This window comes from Tachypleus tridentatus, unplaced genomic scaffold (genome assembly GCF_004210375.1).
Source record: "Tachypleus tridentatus isolate NWPU-2018 unplaced genomic scaffold, ASM421037v1 Hic_cluster_1, whole genome shotgun sequence".
Taxonomy (NCBI): Eukaryota; Metazoa; Arthropoda; class Merostomata; order Xiphosura; family Limulidae; genus Tachypleus; species Tachypleus tridentatus.
Genome location: NW_027467777.1, coordinates 32,233,627 through 32,255,916, shown reverse-complemented (window position 1 = coordinate 32,255,916; position 22,290 = coordinate 32,233,627). Strand labels below are relative to the sequence as shown.

Genomic DNA, 22,290 nt, shown 5'->3' with positions numbered 1-22,290 from the left:
TTCGCTTCCTTACCATATATACTCCAGATCCCAGCTCACTTCCTACCAAATATATTCTATATCCCAGCTCACTTCCTACCATATATACCTAGATCCCAGCTCACTTCCTTACCAAATATATTCTATATCCCAGCTCACTTCCTTACCATATATACTCCAGATCCCAGCTCACTTCCTTACCATATATACTCCAGATCCCAGCTCACTTCCTTACCATATATACTCCAGATCCCAGCTCACTTCCTTACCATATATATTCTAGGTTCTTAACTTACTTCCATACCATAGAAATTGTAGCAGGTTTAATTACACTTGTTAGATCTACATCACATAGAACTTCTTGAAATTCCAGTAATCTGACCATGAAACAAGTTTTTAGTCAATGTAGGTTTTCTTGTCTTTCTGTAGGCCATTACTCAAAACACAGTCGACAAATTATTTCAGAACATTCATTTCCGTATCGACTTGACACAAAATATACTTTCACATTTTATATACACACATTTCTTGACAACTCTCTACAAAATTTTAATTCTGAAAATCATTAGAATAATAAATACACATCTTTCGAAATATCTTGGAACATGTGTATATACTTTGGTGAGCCAGTGCTATATTTTGGAATATATTCATCCCTTCTAGTAACAATTATCTTCTCTATTTTCCATTTCTAATACGAGTTCATTTCTAAGACTTCTCTTCTAATTCCTTTACATTTTCTCCAACGGACTGAATCGATTTGGGCTGGCTCTCATCTGACACTTTCAACTCTTCAACCAAGGACTGCCACTGACCTAAATTTCTTCTGTTTAAAATAAATAAAACAACATTTAAACTGGTTTGAAAACAGTTTCACTTCATTACCATTACATTTACTTCCCATTTCACTTTTTACCATTACATTTTACTTCTCATTTCACTTTTTTACCATTACATTTTACTTCCCATTTCACTTTTTACCATTATATTTTACTTCCCATTTCACTTTTTTACCATTACAATTTACTTCCCCTTTCACTTCCTCACCATTACATTTTACTTCCCTCTTTCACTTCCTTACCATTACATTTTACTTCCCATTTCACTTCCTTACCATTACATTTTACATCCCATTTAACTTTTTTACCATTACATTTTACTTCCTATTTCACATTTTACTATTATATTTATTTCCTCTTTTCACTTCCTTACTATTATACTTTACTTCCTTTTCACTTCTTACTATTAAATTTTACATCCCATTTCACTTTTACCATTACATTTTGTATCCCATTTCACTTTTTTACCATTACTTTTTACATCCCATTTCACTTTTTTACCATTACATTTTACTCCCCATTTCACTTTTTTACCATTACATTTTACTTCCTTCCCATTTCACTTCCTTACCATTACATTTTACTTCCCATTTCACTTTTACCATTACATTTTACTCTATTTCACTTTTACTTTTATTATATTTACTTCCTATTTCACATTTTACCATTACATTTTATTTCCTTTTCACTTCTCTTACTATTATTAATTTACTTCCTCTTTCACTTCTTTACCATTAATTTTACATCCCATTTCACTTCCTTACAATTACATTTTGCTTCCCCTTTCACTTCCTTACCATTAAATTTTACATCCCATTTCACTTCCTTACAATTACATTTTGCTTCCCCTTTCACTTCCTTACCATTTCAATTTACTTCCCATTTCACTTTTTTACCATTACATTTTACTTCTCATTTCAATTTTTACCATTACATTTTACTTCCCATTTCAATTTTTACCATTTCATTTTACAGCAGTTACATTTCAATTCCTATTTCAAAACTGCCCTCTCTTCATTCTTTTCCTCCAAAACCCAATAATTTTATAGAAGTGACATTTAGAAGCTTGTGAATCGTTGACAGGAAGTAATTAATAAAAATGGAACATACATTATTGATTAAATAACATTAAAAGTGTTTGAAATACTTTCTCTTTTTCTGAACCTAAATCGTACATTAATTAATGGATGACCTGATACAAAACATTTATTCTGTTACATCACTAATTTTATTACAAATAACCTTCGTTCACGTTGTGTAACAATAGGAAGCGTTCAGAAAAGAACTCTGAAAAGTTCATCCTAAAACACGAATAAAAAAATAACTTCTCACATCTTTGTGTTGACGTTAAGATATAGACAATTTATCTGTCTACAACATGACACTTACAGACAACCATTCAACATCGGTCTGCTTTCTGGAATAGCAGCTGCCAAAAGTTCATAGCAGGGCTTACATATAGATGTCAGGAAACCCACCTAGGAAAACAGAAAATAACAGTGGTTACATCTTCAGTGAAAACATTAGTCTTAGGTTAGTTTTAAAAGAAGGTTACTAGTTCCAAAACTAATAACAAAACTGGTTACATCTTCAGTGAAAACATTTGTGTTATGTTAGTTTTAAAAGAAACTTACTAGTTCCAAAACTAATAACAAAACTGGTTACATCTTCAGTGAAAACATTTGTGTTATGTTAGTTTTAAACTTACTAGTTCCAAAACTAATAACAAAACTGGTCACATCTTCAGTGAAAACATTTGTGTTATGTTAGTTTTAAAAGAAAGTTACTAGTTCCAAAATTGATGATAAAACTGGTCACATCTTCAGTGAAAACATTTGTTTTATGTCCAAGAAAGAAAAGTAAAATGATAATTTATTAGTAGTCCTACCTGTGAAGCAGGCTGCTCCTGGGGTTTAGTTCGATCCATCATGGGCACGGGCTCTCTTCCTTGCATCCTCTCGGCATCACCCTGAAAACCAAAAGATTGGAGTACCACATGAAAATAGTATCACTTCTGATCGAGATAGTTCTGTGACCTTTGTTTCTTTTTGAAATATTCTTATAAAAGTCCACTGAAATAGTTATATAATATGTTTATGAATATATTTATTAATTATTTTTGTCCTCAAGTCCAAAGTTACACAATGGGTTAACTGTTCGCTTACTACTGCGGGTATCAAAATTCAATTTTTAACGTTATAAGCCTTCATACTTAGAGCTGAAGCAGGGAACATGGTCACTGTGTGTCCAGTTGTTGTTGTCTAAAAGCAAACCTACCAGATTGGTCATCTGTGCTCTTCGCAGTGGGGTCATGGAAACAGATTACCATTGTTGTCCCCCAGTGGCTCAGCGGTATGTCTGCGGACTTACAATGTTAAAAACCGGGTTTCGATACCTATGGTGGCCAGAGCATCTTTGTGCTTAATTGAAAAACAACAACAAATATCTATCGTTATGATCTCCTAAACTTAACGTCTCTGGAACTTCAATAACCATAATAATTGTGGGTAATTTACAAAAGTAAAGTAATGTTAACCCACTCTGTAAGTAAATCATGTACTTTATTATAGAAATTCTGATATAAATGCGTTAGGAATCATTTCTGATTTTGAAACAAAAGAAGCAGTCTGGGGTACCAAAAAAATTAAGTTTTTTTATTTTATACCCCACTGGTGAAGAATAACTTAAAAGTTTGATTGTCACAGTTCAGAAATTAGTTTGTTTATTCCATTAAAACAGAGCAACACTGGGATGTCTGTTGTGTCCACTAAGGAGAATAGAACCCTGGATTTTACCATTCTGAGTCCCTAATTTACAGCAGTTCCATATACAGAGAACTAAGTAAGTAATGACTTCACATGAAATAATAACTACTAAGAAATTGTCGGAAAAAGGTTTATTTAAGACAAAAAATATCGAATCCCAAATTTAACGTTGGATTACTCTTGGGATTTGGGATCTGTATCGGTTTCACTGAGTTGGTCATTTTAACAATAAGTTATTAATTTTTTGTTCTACTTTTAAAATAGTAACAGGAAACGAGTGTTTGTTTTTCTTATGGTAAAGCCACATCTGGCTATCTGCTATGTCAGGTTTATCTATTAACACAACTGTCATGGTCTACCTGTTAACACAACTGTCATGGTTTACATGTTAACACAACTGTCATGGTTTAACTGTTAACACAACTGTCATGGTCTACCTGTTACCACAACTGTCATGATTTACCTGTTAACACAACTGTCATAATTTAACTGTTAACACAACTGTCATGGTCTACCTGTTAACACAACTGTCATGATTTACCTGTTAACACAACTGTCATGGTCTACCTGTTAACACAACTGTCATGGTTTAACTGTTAACACAACTGTCATGGTTTACCTGTTAACACAACTGTTATGGTTTACGTGTTAACACAACTGTCATGGTTTACATGTTAACACAACTGTCATGGTCTACATGTAAACACAACTGTCATGGTTTACCTGTTAACACAGCTCTCATGGTTTACCTGTTAACACAACTGTCATGGTTTAACTGTTAACAGAACTGTCATGGTTTACATGTTAACACAACTGTCATGGTTTAACTGTTAACACAACTGTCATGGTCTACCTGTTAACACAACTGTCATGGTTTAACTCTTAACACAACTGTCATGGTTTAACTGTTAACACAACTGTCATGGTCTACCTGTTAACACAACTGTCATGGTTTAACTGTTAACACAACTGTCATGGTCTACCTGTTAACACAACTGTCATGATTTACCTGTTAACACAACTGTCATGGTCTACCTGTTAACACAACTGTCATGGTTTAACTGTTAACACAACTGTCATGGTCTACCTGTTAACACAACTGTCATGGTTTAACTGTTAACACAACTGTCATGGTCTACCTGTTAACACAACTGTCATGGTCTACCTGTTAACACAACTGTCATGGTTTAACTGTTAACACAACTGTCATGGTCTACCTGTTAACACAACTGTCATGGTTTAACTGTTAACACAACTTTCATGGTTTACCTGTTCATAAAACTCCTCAAAAATGACCTTCACCGTCTTTCGCTGTTCCTCCCAGGGTTTTGTACTGGCACATAGGTCACAGGCGGTCATAGCTATTGCTTCTAATAAGAGCCTACAAAGTACAACAAATACAGTCATGTGAAAAAGTTAGGACATGGAAGCCTGTGTATTTTTGTAACATGTTTGGATATATAGATATTTAATCTCAATTTTAACAATACTGAGAGATTATAGGAATATAACTAAATAATTAAAACTGAAGAAAAGACTTTTCAAGATCTTCTGTAAATGTAATTTTACAAAAATGCATATTCTAACTGAGGTAAAAGTTAGGACATCCTACCCCCTAATAGCTAGTGTTACCCCCTTTGGCTGAAATAACTGCAGTGAGACGCTTCTTGCAGCCATCTACCAGTCTCTGACATCGATCTGAAGAAAGTTTGCCCCACTCCTCAATGCAGAATTCTTTCAGCTGTGAGATGTTTGAGAGGTTTCTTGCATGTACAGCCCGTTTTAAGTCACCCCACAGCATCTCAATGGGATTAAGTTCTGGTCTTTGACTCGGCCATTCCAGGATTCTCCATTTCTTAGTTTTCTGCCAGTCGTTGGTGGATTTACTGGTATGTTTTGGGTCATTGTCGTGTTGCATGGTCCAGGTCCGCTTCAGCTTTACTTTTCTTACAGATGGTCTCACATGATCCTCAAGCACCCTTTGATACACGGTAGAATTCATGGTGGATTCTATGATTGTGAGCTGTCCAGGTCCTGCTACAGCAAAGCAGCCCCAAACCATGACACCTCCATGCTTCACAGTTGGTATGAGGTTCTTTTCCTGGAATGCTGTATTTGGTTTATGCCAAACATGTCCTCTGTTCTGGTGTCCAAATAATTCAGTTTTGGACTCATCATCCCAAAGAATATTATTCCAGAAGACCTGGTCTTTGTCTACATTGTCTCTGGCACACTTCAATCTGGTCTTGATGTTTCTCTTAGAGAGCAAAGGTTTCCTCCTTGTACACTTCCCACGCAAGTTAAACTTGTGCAGTCTCTTTCTGATTGTAGAAACATGCACTTTCAAATCAACAGTAGCCAGAGCCTGCTGTAGGTCCCATGATGACATGTTAAGGTGTTTGGAGACCTCTTTTAGCATCTTGCGGTCTGCTCTCGGGGTGAACTTGCTTGGACGACCAGACCTGTTGACAGTTGTTTTGAAAGTCCTCCACTTGTTGACTATTTTCCAGACAGTGGAATGGCTTATTTCAAAATATTTTGGGATTTTTTTAAATCCCTTACCAGCCTCATAAGCTGCTACAATTTTCTTTCTGAAGGTCTCAGACATCTCTTCTGCTCTCACCATGATGCTCACTCTCACTTCAACAGTCAGGAGCACACCAAACTAAATGTCTGAGGTTTAAATAGGACAAGCCTCATTCAAAATGCTGAGTAACGATCTTCTAATCATGTACACCTGGTGTGATACACCTGTGTGTGAGTTGAGCCATTTTAAGTGGGAATAAATGTGGGGGTGTCCTAACTTTTCCTCAATTAGAATACGTATTTTTGTAGAATTACATTTACAGAAGATCATGAAAAGTCTTTTCTTCAGTTTTAATTATTTAGTTATATTCCTATAATCTCTCAGTATTGTTAAAATTGAGATTAAATATCTATATATCCAAAAATGTTACACAAATACACAGGTTTTCATAGGGTGTCCTAACTTTTTCAAATGACTGTAGGTCCTGATGAAGACCTGTTTTAACAAGCGGTAGCATCACCATCTAGTTATTTCTAGTAAAGAGCTATTTTAAAAAATCCACACATCGACATTGGTTATTCCAGATGAATATCTCCTTTAAAAGACAGAATCACTTCCATCAGTTGATTTAAAATAAACCAATCTTCGATACCTATTCATACTTGACACCATCAGTTGATTTAAAATAAACCAATCTTCCATACCTATTCATAGTTAACACCATCAGTTGATTTAAAATAAACCAATCTTCGATACCTATTCATACTTAACAGATGAATATCTCCTTTAAAAGACAGAATCACTTCCATCAGTTGATTTAAAATAAACCAATCTTCGATACCTATTAAACTTAACACCATCAGTTGATTTAAAATAAACCAATCTTCGATACCTATTAAACTTAACACCATCAGTTGATTTAAAATAAACCAATCTTCGATACCTATTAAACTTAACACCATCAGTTGATTTAAAATAAACCAATCTTCGATACCTATTCATACTTGACACCATCAGTTGATTTAAAATAAACCAATCTTCCATACCTATTCATACTTAACACCATCAGTTGATTTAAAATAAACCAATCTTCTATACCTATTCATACTTGACACCATCAGTTGATTTAAAATAAACCAATCTTCCATACCTATTCATACTTAACACCATCAGTTGATTTAAAATAAACCAATCTTCTATACCTATTCATACTTAACACCATCAGTTGATTTAAAATAAACCAATCTTCGATACCTATTCATACTTAACACCATCAGTTGATTTAAAATAAACCAATCTTCTATACCTATTCATACTTAACACCATCAGTTGATTTAAAATAAACCAATCTTCCATACCTATTCATACTTGACACCATCAGTTGATTTAAAATAAACCAATCTTCCATACCTATTCATACTTAACACCATCAGTTGATTTAAAATAAACCAATCTTCCATACCTATTCATACTTAACACCATCAGTTGATTTAAAATAAACCAATCTTCTATACCTATTCATACTTAACACCATCAGTTGATTTAAAATAAACCAATCTTCGATACCTATTCATACTTGACACCATCAGTTGATTTAAAATAAACCAATCTTCCATTCCTATTCATAGTTAACACCATCAGTTGATTTAAAATAAACCAATCTTCCATACCTATTCATACTTGACACCATCAGTTGATTTAAAATAAACCAATCTTCCATACCTATTCATACTTAACACCATCAGTTGATTTAAAATAAACCAATCTTCGATACCTATTCATACTTAACACCATCAGTTGATTTAAAATAAACCAATCTTCCATACCTATTCATACTTAACACCATCAGTTGATTTAAAATAAACCAATCTTCGATACCTATTCATACTTAACACCATCAGTTGATTTAAAATAAACCAATCTTCGATACCTATTCATACTTGACACCATCAGTTGATTTAAAATAAACCAATCTTCGATACCTATTCATACTTAACACCATCAGTTGATTTAAAATAAACCAATCTTCTATACCTATTCATACTTAACACCAGCAGTTGATTTAAAATAAACCAATCTTCTATACCTATTCATACTTAACACCATCAGTTGATTTAAAATAAACCAATCTTCCATACCTATTCATACTTAACACCATCAGTTGATTTAAAATAAACCAATCTTCGATACCTATTCATACTTAACACCATCAGTTGATTTAAAATAAACCAATCTTCTATACCTATTCATACTTGACACCATCAGTTGATTTAAAATAAACCAATCTTCCATACCTATTCATACTTAACACCATCAGTTGATTTAAAATAAACCAATCTTCTATACCTATTCATACTTAACACCATCAGTTGATTTAAAATAAACCAATCTTCGATACCTATTCATACTTAACACCATCAGTTGATTTAAAATAAACCAATCTTCGATACCTATTCATACTTAACACCATCAGTTGATTTAAAATAAACCAATCTTCCATACCTATTCATAGTTAACACCATCAGTTGATTTAAAATAAACCAATCTTCCATACCTATTCATACTTGACACCATCAGTTGATTTAAAATAAACCAATCTTCGATACCTATTCATACTTAACACCATCAGTTGATTTAAAATAAACCAATCTTCCATACCTATTCATACATAACAATTATTTCTTTAATATATTCGATAAATATTCGCTTAGCTTCTTGAGTTAAAAAACGAAAAACTATCTCTGTACGTGTTAAACTATTCTACAGAAGCAAAGACAAAACTAAATGGTACATTTAGAAGTTCAGAGTACAAAAAAAAATGTTTTAAATACGATCTGGAGCGAATTGAAGTGCGACCGGTAACAGCACTTACATGAAACTTTAATGTACATTATATTATTTATATATGTCAAAAGATGGCGTTATCGTCTATGGTTTCAACGATATGTGAGAATTTTTATACACGACATATTTGAATTTTAAATTCTATTTAAGTTACGAATCTTTACGATTCAGGTTTATGTATATACTCTTGTATCAGGTATTTTTAATATATTTTTATACGCTAGTGTACGTACACACGTGTATATTAAAATACGGTTACCTGTGCTCATTAGAATCCCAGTCAAACCCGTTTTCATCGAGGATTCTTCTCAGCTTGATTTGATTTGGAAAGAACAAAGCCAAATCTGTTGCTAATATACAATGCTTTATGTTTCTCAGCACCTTAAGAAATAATAAATAAAACGTAGAAACTACTGGAGCATATAGAACAACATCACTAGAGTTTTAATAACAAATTACAAGACGAACAAAACACAGAACGAACCAAATCTAAAATAAAAAGTTGTTGTTGTTGTTGCCGGGACTAAACTGAAACTAAACATCTACAGGAATGGATAGACACTTACTTTTTTATATTCATCGGAAGTCAGGTTCTTAAAAATGTTGTGTCCTTCTTGCTGTGGATGAAACAAACAAACTCTACATTAACATAAAACAAAATAACTGAATGAAACTCTAGTGTGGTTAACATGAGCACAAATTAACCGTTATTTGACCAGGTCAGAGCTCACAAAACATATACTGATCTATTCATGAGCACAAATTAACCGTTGTTTGACCAGGTCAGAGTTCACAAAACACATCTCGATCTATTCACGAGCACAAATTAACAGTTATTTCACCAGGTCAGAGTTCACAAAACACATCTCGATCTATTCACGAGCACAAATTAACAGTTATTTGACCAGGTCAGAGCTCACAAAACTCATCTTGACCTATTCACGAGCACAAATTAACGGTCATATTTGACCAGGTCAGAGCTCACAAAACACATCTTGACCTATTCACGAGCACAAATTAACGGTCATATTTGACCAGGTCAGAGTTCACAAAACATATACTGACCTATTCACGAGCACAAATTAACGGTCATATTTGACCAGGTCTGAGTTCACAAAACACTTCTTGACCTATCCACGAGCACAAATTAACGGTCATATTTGACCAGGTCTGAGTTCACAAAACACATCTTGACCTATTCACGAGCACAAATTAACGGTCATATTTGACCAGGTCTGAGTTCCCAAAACACATCTTGACCTATTCACGAGCACAAATTAACGGTCATATTTGACCAGGTCTGAGTTCACAAAACACATCTTGACCTATTCACGAGCACAAATTAACGGTCATATTTGACCAGGTCTGAGTTCACAAAACACATCTTGACCTATTCACGAGCACAAATTAACGGTCATATTTGACCAGGTCAGAGCTCACAAAACACATCTTGACCTATTCACGAGCACAAATTAACGGTCATATTTGACCAGGTCAGAGCTCACAAAACACATCTTGACCTATTCATGAGCACAAATTAACGGTCATATTTGACCAGGTCTGAGTTCACAAAACACATCTTGACCTATTCACGAGCACAAATTAACGGTCATATTTGACCAGGTCAGAGCTCACAAAACACATCTTGACCTATTCACGAGCACAAATTAACGGTCATATTTGACCAGGTCAGAGCTCACAAAACACATCTTGACCTATTCACGAGCACAAATTAACCGTTATGTTTCATCAAATGAAAAGTTTTAACCAATGAAGAAGTCCCACTCGAACCATTATGTATCTACAAATAATTAATTTCTGCCGAATATGACCAGGTCAGAGTTCGCTAAACACATTTTAATTATACCGAAAATCAAATCATGTACTATTTTCACCAACTACCCGACATGAATGTCTAAATTCATAAAAAACAAACTTTTCGTAATAAACCTATGATGAACGAGTCAATAAACAGACCAGTATAATTTGATTTTCTGTTACAGTAGAAATGAAACCAACGTTACCTGAAGAATAGAAACCGTTTGGTTGAAGTGGTGATGCTCTAGGGTTGATGTGGTGTACATTGCAGCGAGGGGAGAGGCGGACTTCACTAGAAACTGGTTGTTTTTCCCCCTGTGGTCTAGATCGTGGCACAAACAGGCAACGAAAAGCGCCAATTTCTGTAACAGTTATAAACCAGAAACGTAACTACCCCAACACAATGCTTTTACCTTGTAATATTGTTACGTCTTTGTTGTCTTTTCAACAAACTGTCACTAGGTTTGGCAAAACAAACGTTGAAATTAGACAGGAAATTATGGGTAAATATCAAATTAAATGTGGAACAAAGGTTTGTTATAAAAATGAAATTATTATAATAATCACTTTAATAGTACAATAAATATCTCGACAGAGGGATTATCCCTCTAGCGGATGTTTGTGGAACAAAACACTCATATATCGATGGATTTATTTTAACAACTTTTAAAGCTATGACATCAATCCCTCTGAAGTTTCTAGGATTATAAACGTGACGACTGTTTCCACCAGAGGGCTGTTAGAAGATAAACAAGTCATTTACTTAGAGTGAAATGAATGTTCGAGAAACCGAACCTCTGTAGGTGTGAAAACTTCCGGTGAACTTTTAATGATGGCGTACATAGAATTAGCCACACTAAATCCGTGTTCCCAGTTGTGGTACGGAACTCTTCGATAATTCTTCCTTACTGTCAAGGTGAACCGAATCAAACAGTCCTGATCGAACCTGTTGGAATAAAAGAACCAATAATCACATCGACCAACCAAACCTCATTGTTGAGAGAAGGAACACCAGTCTTAACAAACGAACACAGAGCGTGGTAATGATATATTAATTCTGTCGCCCTATACTTCTTACTAATAAAGAATCGCCCTATACTTCTTACTAATAAAGAATCGCCCTATACTTCTTACTAATAAAGTAACGCCCTACACTTCTTACTAATAAAGAATCGCCCTATACTTCTTACTAATAAAGAATCGCCCTATACTTCTTACTAATAAAGAATCGCCCTACACTTCTTACTAATAAAGAATCGCCCTATACTTCTTACTAATAAAGTAACGCCCTACACTTCTTACTAATAAAGAATCGCCCTATACTTCTTACTAATAAAGTAACGCCCTACACTTCTTACTAATAAAGTAACGCCCTATACTTCTTACTAATAAAGTAACGCCCTACACTTCTTACTAATAAAGTAACGCCCTACACTTCTTACTAATAAAGAATCGCCCTATACTTCTTACTAATAAAGTAACGCCCTACACTTCTTACTAATAAAGCAACGCCCTATACTTCTTACTAATAAAGCAACGCCCTATACTTCTTACTAATAAAGAATCGCCCTATACTTCTTACTAATAAAGAATCGCCCTATACTTCTTACTAATAAAGAATCGCCCTATACTTCTTACTAATAAAGAATCGCCCTATACTTCTTACTAATAAAGCAACGCCCTATACTTCTTACTAATAAAGAATCGCCCTATACTTCTTACTAATAAAGAATCGCCCTACACTTCTTACTAATAAAGAATCGCCCTATACTTCTTACTAATAAAGAATCGCCCTATACTTCTTACTAATAAAGAATCGCCCTATACTTCTTACTAATAAAGTAACGCCCTACACTTCTTACTAATAAAGCAACGCCCTATACTTCTTACTAATAAAGCAACGCCCTATACTTCTTACTAATAAAGAATCGCCCTACACTTCTTACTAATAAAGAATCGCCCTATAGTTCTTACAGCATTCACACATAGCGACATAAAAGCCGTAACGTGACAGGAGCAACAAACCCTCAGTAAATACCAAAGGCTACATTTACAGTTCACGAACATCAAGAGGTTTTCACATAACTAGCTCTTCACATACACGGAAACGAGTTTCAGTTGAAAAATACCGTTTATAACACCCCTCACCAGGAATAAATTACACACTTACTTACAAGTTCCATAGTAAAACTAAGGGTTTATAACAATAGTGATTCAAACATCAGCAAAATTACTTTTCTAACACATGGTGAAACATTAAACATTATCTATTATTAACAGAAAATAATATATAAAACATTAAACTGGTAATGTCGTTATCAGTAATGTAATCAAACATTAAACTGGTAATGTCGTTATCAGTAGTGTTATCAAACTTTAAACTGGTAATGTCGTTATCAGTAGTGTAATCAAACATTAAACTGGTAATGTCGTTATCAGTAGTGTTATCAAACTTTAAACTGGTAATGTCGTTATCAGTAATGTAATCAAACTTTAAACTGGTAATGTCGTTATCAGTAATGTAATCAAACTTTAAACTGGTAATGTCGTTATCAGTAATGTAATCAAACTTTAAACTGGTAATGTCGTTATCAGTAATGTAATCAAACTTTAGACTGGTAATGTCGTTATCAGTAGTGTAATCAAACTTTAAATTCGTAAGGTCGTTATCAGTAATGTAATCAAACTTTAAACTGGTAATGTCGTTATCAGTAATGTAATCAAACTTTAAATTCGTAAGGTCGTTATCAGTAATGTAATCAAACTTTAAACTGGTAATGTCGTTATCAGTAATGTAATCAAACTTTAAATTCGTAAGGTCGTTATCAGTAGTGTAATCAAACTTTAAATTCGTAAGGTCGTTATCAGTAATGTAATCAAACTTTAAATTCGTAATGTCGTTATCAGTAATATAATCAAACTTTAGACTGGTAATGTCGTTATCAGTAATGTAATCAAACTTTAAATTCGTAAGGTCGTTATCAGTAATGTAATCAAACTTTAAATTCGTAATGTCGTTATCAGTAATGTAATCAAACTTTAAACTGGTAATGTCGTTATCAGTAATGTAATCAAACTTTAAACTGGTAATGTCGTTATCAGTAATATAATCAAACTTTAAACTGGTAATGTCGTTATCAGTAATGTAATCAAACTTTAAACTGGTAATGTCGTTATCAGTAATGTAATCAAACTTTAAACTGGTAATGTCGTTATCAGTAATGTAATCAAACATTAAACTGGTAATGTCGTTATCAGTAGTGTAATCAAACTTTAAACTGGTAATGTCGTTATCAGTAATGTAATCAAACTTTAAACTGGTAATGTCGTTAACAGTAATGTAATCAAACATTAAACTGGTAATGTCGTTATCAGTAGTGTAATCAAACTTTAGACTGGTAATGTCGTTATCAGTAATGTCATCAAACTTTAAACTGGTAATGTCGTTATCAGTAATGTAATCAAACTTTAAACATTTTATATTATCTATTATCAACAGAAAATAATATATCAAACTTTAAACTGGTAATGTCGTTATCAGTAATGTAATCAAACTTTAAACTGGTAATGTCGTTATCAGTAATGTCCTCAAACTTTAAACTGGTAATGTCGTTATCAGTAATGTGATCAAACTTTAAACTGGTAATGTCGTTATCAGTAGTGTAATCAAACTTTAAACTGGTAATGTCGTTATCAGTAGTGTAATCAAACTTTAAACTGGTAATGTCGTTATCAGTAGTGTAATCAAACTTTAAACTGGTAATGTCGTTATCAGTAATGTAATCAAACTTTAAACTGGTAATGTCGTTATCAGTAATGTAATCAAACTTTAAACTGGTAATGTCGTTATCAGTAATGTAATCAAACTTTAGACTGATAATGTCGTTATCAGTAATATAATCAAACTTTAAACTGGTAATGTCGTTATCAGTAATGTAATCAAACTTTAAACTGGTAATGTCGTTATCAGTAATGTAATCAAACTTTAAACTGGTAATGTCGTTATCAGTAATGTTTAATCAAATCAGTAATGTAATCAAACTTTAAACTGGTAATGTCGTTATCAGTAATGTAATCAAACTTTAAACTGGTAATGTCGTTATCAGTAATGTAATCAAACTTTAAACTGGTAATGTCGTTATCAGTAGTGTAATCAAACTTTAAACTGGTAATGTCGTTATCAGTAATGTAATCAAACTTTAAACTGGTAATGTCGTTATCAGTAATGTAATCAAACTTTAAACTGGTAATGTCGTTATCAGTAATGTAATCAAACTTTAAACTGGTAATGTCGTTATCAGTAATGTAATCAAACTTTAAACTGGTAATGTCGTTATCAGTAATGTAATCAAACTTTAAACTGGTAATGTCGTTATCAGTAATGTAATCAAACTTTAAACTGGTAATGTCGTTATCAGTACTTTAAACTGGTAATGTCGTTATCAGTAATGTAATCAAACTTTAAACTGGTAATGTCGTTATCAGTAATGTAATCAAACTTTAAACTGGTAATGTCGTTATCAGTAGTGTAATCAAACTTTAAACTGGTAATGTCGTTATCAGTAATGTAATCAAACTTTAAACTGGTAATGTCGTTATCAGTAATGTAATCAAACTTTAAACTGGTAATGTCGTTATCAGTAGTGTAATCAAACTTTAAACTGGTAATGTCGTTATCAGTAGTGTAATCAAACTTTAAACTGGTAATGTCGTTATCAGTAATGTAATCAAACTTTAAACTGGTAATGTCGTTATCAGTAATGTAATCAAACTTTGGTAAACTGGTAATGTCGTTATCAGTAATGTAATCAAACTTTAAACTGGTAATGTCGTTATCAGTAGTGTAATGAAACTTTAAACTGGTAATGTCGTTATCAGTAATGTAATCAAACTTTAAACTGGTAATGTCGTTATCAGTAATGTAATCAAACTTTAAACTGGTAATGTCGTTATCAGTAATGTAATCAAACTTTAAACTGGTAATGTCGTTATCAGTAATGTAATCAAACTTTAAACTGGTAATGTCGTTATCAGTAGTGTAATGAAACTTTAAACTGGTAATGTCGTTATCAGTAATGTAATCAAACTTTAAACTGGTAATGTCGTTATCAGTAGTGTAATCAAACTTTAGACTGGTAATGTCGTTATCAGTAATGTAATCAAACTTTAAACTGGTAATGTCGTTATCAGTAGTGTAATGTAATCAAACTTTAAACTGGTAATGTCGTTATCAGTAATGTAATCAAACTTTAAACTGGTAATGTCGTTATCAGTAATGTAATCAAACTTTAAACTGGTAATGTCGTTATCAGTAATGTAATCAAACTTTAAACTGGTAATGTCGTTATCAGTAATGTAATCAAACTTTAAACTGGTAATGTCGTTATCAGTAATGTAATCAAACTTTAAACTGGTAATGTCGTTATCAGTAATGTAATCAAACTTTAAACTGGTAATGTCGTTATCAGTAATGTAATCAAACTTTAAACTGGTAATGTCGTTATCAGTAGTGTAATCAAACTTTAAACTGGTAATGTCGTTATCAGTAATGTAATCAAACTTTAAACTGGTAATGTCGTTATCAGTAATGTAATCAAACTTTAAACTGGTAATGTCGTTATCAGTAATGTAATCAAACTTTAAACTGGTAATGTCGTTATCAGTAATGTAATCAAACTTTAAACTGGTAATGTCGTTATCAGTAATGTAATCAAACTTTAAACTGGTAATGTCGTTATCAGTAATGTAATCAAACTTTAAACTGGTAATGTCGTTATCGTAATAATCAAACTTTAAACTGGTAATGTCGTTATCAGTAATGTAATCAAACTTTAAACTGGTAATGTCGTTATCAGTAATCAAACTTTAAACTGGTAATGTCGTTATCAGTAATGTAATCAAACTTTAAACTGGTAATGTCGTTATAATGTAATCAAACTTTAAACTGGTAATGTCGTTATCAGTAATGTAATCAAACTTTAAACTGGTAATGTCGTTATCAGTAATGTAATCAAACTTTAAACTGGTAATGTCGTTATGAGTAATGTAATCAAACTTTAAACTGGTAATGTCGTTATCAGTAATGTAATCAAACTTTAAACTGGTAATGTCGTTATCAGTAATGTAATCAAACTTTAAACTGGTAATGTCGTTATCAGTAATGTAAGTAGTGTAATCAAACTTTAAACTGGTAATGTCGTTATCAGTAATGTAATCAAACTTTAAACTGGTAATGTCGTTATCAGTAATGTAATCAAACTTTAAACTGGTAATGTCGTTATCAGTAATGTAATCAAACTTTAAACTGGTAATGTAATCAAACTTTAAACAGGTAATGTCGTTATCAGTATAATGTCGTTATCAGTAATGTAATCAAACTTTAAACTGGTAATGTCGTTATCAGTAATGTAATCAAACTTTAAACTGGTAATGTCGTTATCAGTAATGTAATCAAACTTTAAACTGGTAATGTCGTTATCAGTAATGTAATCAAACTTTAAACTGGTAATGTCGTTATCAGTAATGTAATCAAACTTTAAACTGGTAATGTCGTTATCAGTAATGTAATCAAACTTTAAACTGGTAATGTCGTTATCAGTAATGTAATCAAACTTTAAACTTTAAACTGGTAATGTCGTTATCAGTAATGTAATCAAACTTTAAACTGGTAATGTTATCAGTAATGTAATCAAACTTTAAACTGGTAATGTCGTTATCAGTAATGTAATCAAACTTTAAACTGGTAATGTCGTTATCAGTAATGTAATCAAACTTTAAACTGGTAATGTCGTTATCAGTAATGTAATCAAACTTTAAACTGGTAATGTCGTTATCAGTAGTGTAATCAAACTTTAAACTGGTAATGTCGTTATCAGTAATGTAATCAAACTTTAAACTGGTAATGTCGTTATCAGTAATGTAATCAAACTTTAAACTGGTAATCAAACTTTAAACTGGTAATGTCGTTATCAGTAATGTAATCAAACTTTAAACTGGTAATGTCGTTAAGTAATGTAATCAAACTTTAAACTGGTAATGTCGTTATCAGTAATGTAATCAAACTTTAAACTGTCGTTAAGTGTAATCAAACTTTAAACTGTTATCAGTAATGTAATCAAACTTTAAACTGGTAATGTCGTTATCAGTAATGTAATCAAACTTTAAACTGGTAATGTCGTTATCAGTAATGTAATCAAACTTTAAACTGGTAATGTCGTTATCAGTAATGTAATCAAACTTTAAACTGGTAATGTCGTTATCAGTAATGTAATCAAACTTTAAACTGGTAATGTCGTTATCAGTAATGTAATCAAACTTTAAACTGGTAATGTCGTTATCAGTAATGTAATCAAACTTTAAACTGGTAATGTCGTTATCAGTAATGTAATCAAACTTTAAACTGGTAATGTCGTTATCAGTAATGTAATCAAACTTTAAACTGGTAATGTCGTTATCAGTAATGTAATCAAACTTTAAACTGGTAATGTCGTTATCAGTAATGTAATCAAACTTTAAACTGGTAATGTCGTTATCAGTAATGTAATCAAACTTTAAACTGGTAATGTCGTTATCAGTAATGTAATCAAACTTTAAACTGGTAATGTCGTTATCAGTAATGTAATCAAACTTTAAACTGGTAATGTCGTTATCAGTAATGTAATCAAACTTTAAACTGGTAATGTCGTTATCAGTAATGTAATCAAACTTTAAACTGGTAATGTCGTTATCAGTAATGTAATCAAACTTTAAACTGGTAATGTCGTTATCAGTAATGTAATCAAACTTTAAACTGGTAATGTCGTTATCAGTAATGTAATCAAACTTTAAACTGGTAATGTCGTTATCAGTAATGTAATCAAACTTTAAACTGGTAATGTCGTTATCAGTAATGTAATCAAACTTTAAACTGGTAATGTCGTTATCAGTAATGTAATCAAACTTTAAACTGGTAATGTCGTTATCAGTAGTGTAATCAAACTTTAAACTGGTAATGTCGTTATCAGTAATGTAATCAAACTTTAAACTGGTAATGTCGTTATCAGTAATGTAATCAAACTTTAAACTGGTAATGTCAAACCAAACAGTTATCAAACTTAAACTGTAATGTCGTTAATCAAACTTAAACTGGTAATGTCGTTATCAGTAATGTAATCAAACTTTAAACTGGTAATGTCGTTACAGTAGTGTAATCAAACTTTAAACTGTAGGTATCAAACTTTAAACTGTAATGTATCAGTAGTGTAATCAAACTTTAAACTGGTAATGTCGTTATCAGTAATGTAATCAAACTTTAAACTGGTAATGTCGTTATCAGTAATGTAATCAAACTTTAAACTGTAATGTCGTTATCAACAAACTTTAAACTGGTAATGTCGTTATCAGTAATGTAATCAAACTTTAAACTGGTAATGTCGTTATCAGTAATGTAATCAAACTTTAAACTGGTAATGTCGTTAATGTGTAATCAAACTTTAAACTGGTAATGTCGTTATCAGTAATGTAATCAAAATGTAATTTAAACTGGTAATGTCGTTATCAGTAATGTAATCATCAACTTTAAACTGGTAATGTCGTTATCAGTAATGTGGTAATCAAACTTTAAACTGGTAATGTCGTTATCAGTAATGTAATCAAACTTTAAACTGGTAATGTCGTTATCAGTAATGTAATCAAACTTTAAACTGGTAAGTAATGTCGTTATCAGTAATGTAATCAAACTTTAAACTAAGGTAAGTGTCGTTATCAGTAATGTAATCAAACTTTAAACTGGTAATGTCGTTATCAGTAATGTAATCAAACTTTAAACTGGTAATGTCGTTATCAGTAATGTAATCAAACTTTAAACTGGTAATGTCGTTATCAGTAATGTAATCAAACTTTAAACTGGTAATGTCGTTATCAGTAATGTAATCAAACTTTAAACTGGTAATGTCGTTATCAGTAATGTAATCAAACTTTAAACTGGTAATGTCGTTATCAGTAGTGTAATCAAACTTTAAACTGGTAATGTCGTTATCAGTAATGTAATCAAACTTTAAACTGGTAATGTCGTTATCAGTAATGTAATCAAACTTTAAACTGGTAATGTCGTTATCAGTAATGTAATCAAACTTTAAACTGGTAATGTCGTTATCAGTAATATCAAACTAAACTGGTAATGTCGTTATCAGTAATGTAATCAAACTTAAACTGGTAATGTCGTTATCAGTAATGTAATCAAACTTTAAACTGGTAATGTCGTTATCAGTAATGTAATCAAACTTTAAACTGGTAATGTCGTTATCAGTAATGTAATCAAACTTTAAACTGGTAATGTCTATCGTTATCATATATCAAACTTTAAACTGGTAATTATCAATCAAACTTTAAACTGTAATGTAATCAAACTTTAAACTGGTAATGTCGTTATCAGTAATCAAACTTTAATCAAACTTTATCAGTAATGGTAAACTCGTTATCAGTAATGTAATCAAACTTTAAACTGGTAATGTCGTTATCAGTAATGTAATCAAACTTTAAACTGGTATGTCGTTATCTATTTATCAAACTTTAAACTGGTAATAGTATGTAATCAAACTTTAAACTGGTAATGTCGTTATCAGTAGTGTAATCAAACTTTAAACTGGTAATGTGTTATCAGTAGTGTAATCAAACTTCGTGGTAATGTCGTATAATGTAATCAAACTTTAAACTGGTAATGTCGTTATCAGTAATGTAATCAAACTTTAAACTGGTAATGTCGTTATCAGTAATGTAATCAAACTTTAAACTGGTAATGTCGTTATCAGTAATGTAATCAAACTTTAAACTGGTAATGTCGTTATCAGTAATGTAATCAAACTTTAAACTGGTAATGTCGTTATCAGTAATGTAATCAAACTTTAAACTGGTAATGTCGTTATCAGTAATGTAATCAAACTTTAAACTGGTAATGTCGTTATCAGTAATGTAATCAAACTTTAAACTGGTAATGTCGTTATCAGTAATGTAATCAAACTTTAAACTGGTAATGTCGTTATCAGTAATGTAATCAAACTTTAAACTGGTAATGTCGTTATCAGTAATGTAATCAAACTTTAAACTGGTAATGTCGTTATCAGTAGTGTAATCAAACTTTAAACTGGTAATGTCGTTATCAGTAATGTAATCAAACTTTAAACTGGTAATGTCGTTATCAGTAATGTAATCAAACTTTGGTAAACAAACTGGTAATGTCGTTATCAGTAATAATAATCAAACTTTAAACTGGTAATGTCGTTATCAGTAATGTAATCAAACTTTAAACTGGTAATGTCGTTATCAGTAATGTCATCAAACTTTAAACTGGTAATGTCAAGTACTTTAAACTGGTAATGTCGTTATCAGTAATGTAATCAAACTTTAAACTGGTAATGTCGTTATCAGTAATGTAATCAAACTTTAAACTGGTAATGTCGTTATCAGTAATGTAATCAAACTTTAAACTGGTAATGTCGTTATCAGTAGTGTAATGAAACTTTAAACTGGTAATGTCGTTATCAGTAATGTAATCAAACTTTAAACTGGTAATGTCGTTATCAGTAATGTAATCAAACTTTAAACTGGTAATGTCGTTATCAGTAATGTAATCAAACTTTAAACTGGTAATGTCGTTATCAGTAATGTAATCAAACTTTAAACTGGTAATGTCGTTATCAGTAATGTAATCAAACTTTAAACTGGTAATGTCGTTATCAGTAATGTAATCAAACTTTAAACTGGTAATGTCGTTATCAGTAATGTAATCAAACTTTAAACTGGTAATGTCGTTATCAGTAATGTAATCAAACTTTAAACTGGTAATGTCGTTATCAGTAATGTAATCAAACTTTAAACTGGTAATGTCGTTATCAGTAATGTAATCAAACTTTAAACTGGTAATTATCAGTCAAACTTTAAACTGGTAATATCGTTATCAGTAATGTAATCAAACTTTAAACTGGTAATGTCGTTATCAGTAATCAAACTTTATACTGTGTAATCAAACTTTAAACTGGTAATGTCGTTATCAGTAATGTAATCAAACTTTAAACTGGTAATGTCGTTATCAGTAATGTAATCAAACTTTAAACTGGTAATGTCGTTATCAGTAATGTAATCAAACTTTAAACTGGTAATGTCGTTATCAGTAATGTAATCAAACTTTAAACTGGTAATGTCGTTATCAGTAGTGTAATCAAACTTTAAACTGGTAATGTCGTTATCAGTAATGTAATCAAACTTTAAACTGGTAATGTCGTTATCAGTAATGTAATCAAACTTAAACTGGTAATCAAACTTTAGACGTTATCAGTAATGTAATCAAACTTTAAACTGGTAATGTCGTTATCAGTAGTGTAATCAAACTTAAACTGGTAATGTCGTTATCAGTAATGTAATCAAACTTTAAACTGGTAATGTCGTTATCAGTAATGTAATCAAACTTTAAACTGGTAATGTCGTTATCAGTAATGTAATCAAACTTTAAACTGGTAATGTCGTTATCAGTAATGTAATCAAA

The 22,290-nt window shown here is 31.8% G+C and overlaps 1 protein-coding gene across 1 annotated transcript in view; it reads right to left on the bottom strand.

Moving 5' to 3' along the window:
- Nucleotides 1-435: 435 nt before the first annotated feature.
- Nucleotides 436-22,290, bottom strand: part of LOC143241870 (putative 3',5'-cyclic phosphodiesterase pde-5) — a 60,442-nt gene continuing 38,587 nt past the window's right edge. The window contains 8 exon segments of the mRNA XM_076485154.1: nt 436-805; nt 2,208-2,296; nt 2,707-2,787; nt 4,853-4,964; nt 9,214-9,335; nt 9,521-9,571; nt 10,979-11,134; nt 11,568-11,718. Of these exon segments, the coding sequence (XP_076341269.1) occupies nt 688-805; nt 2,208-2,296; nt 2,707-2,787; nt 4,853-4,964; nt 9,214-9,335; nt 9,521-9,571; nt 10,979-11,134; nt 11,568-11,718 (880 nt within the window). The 3' untranslated portion in view covers nt 436-687.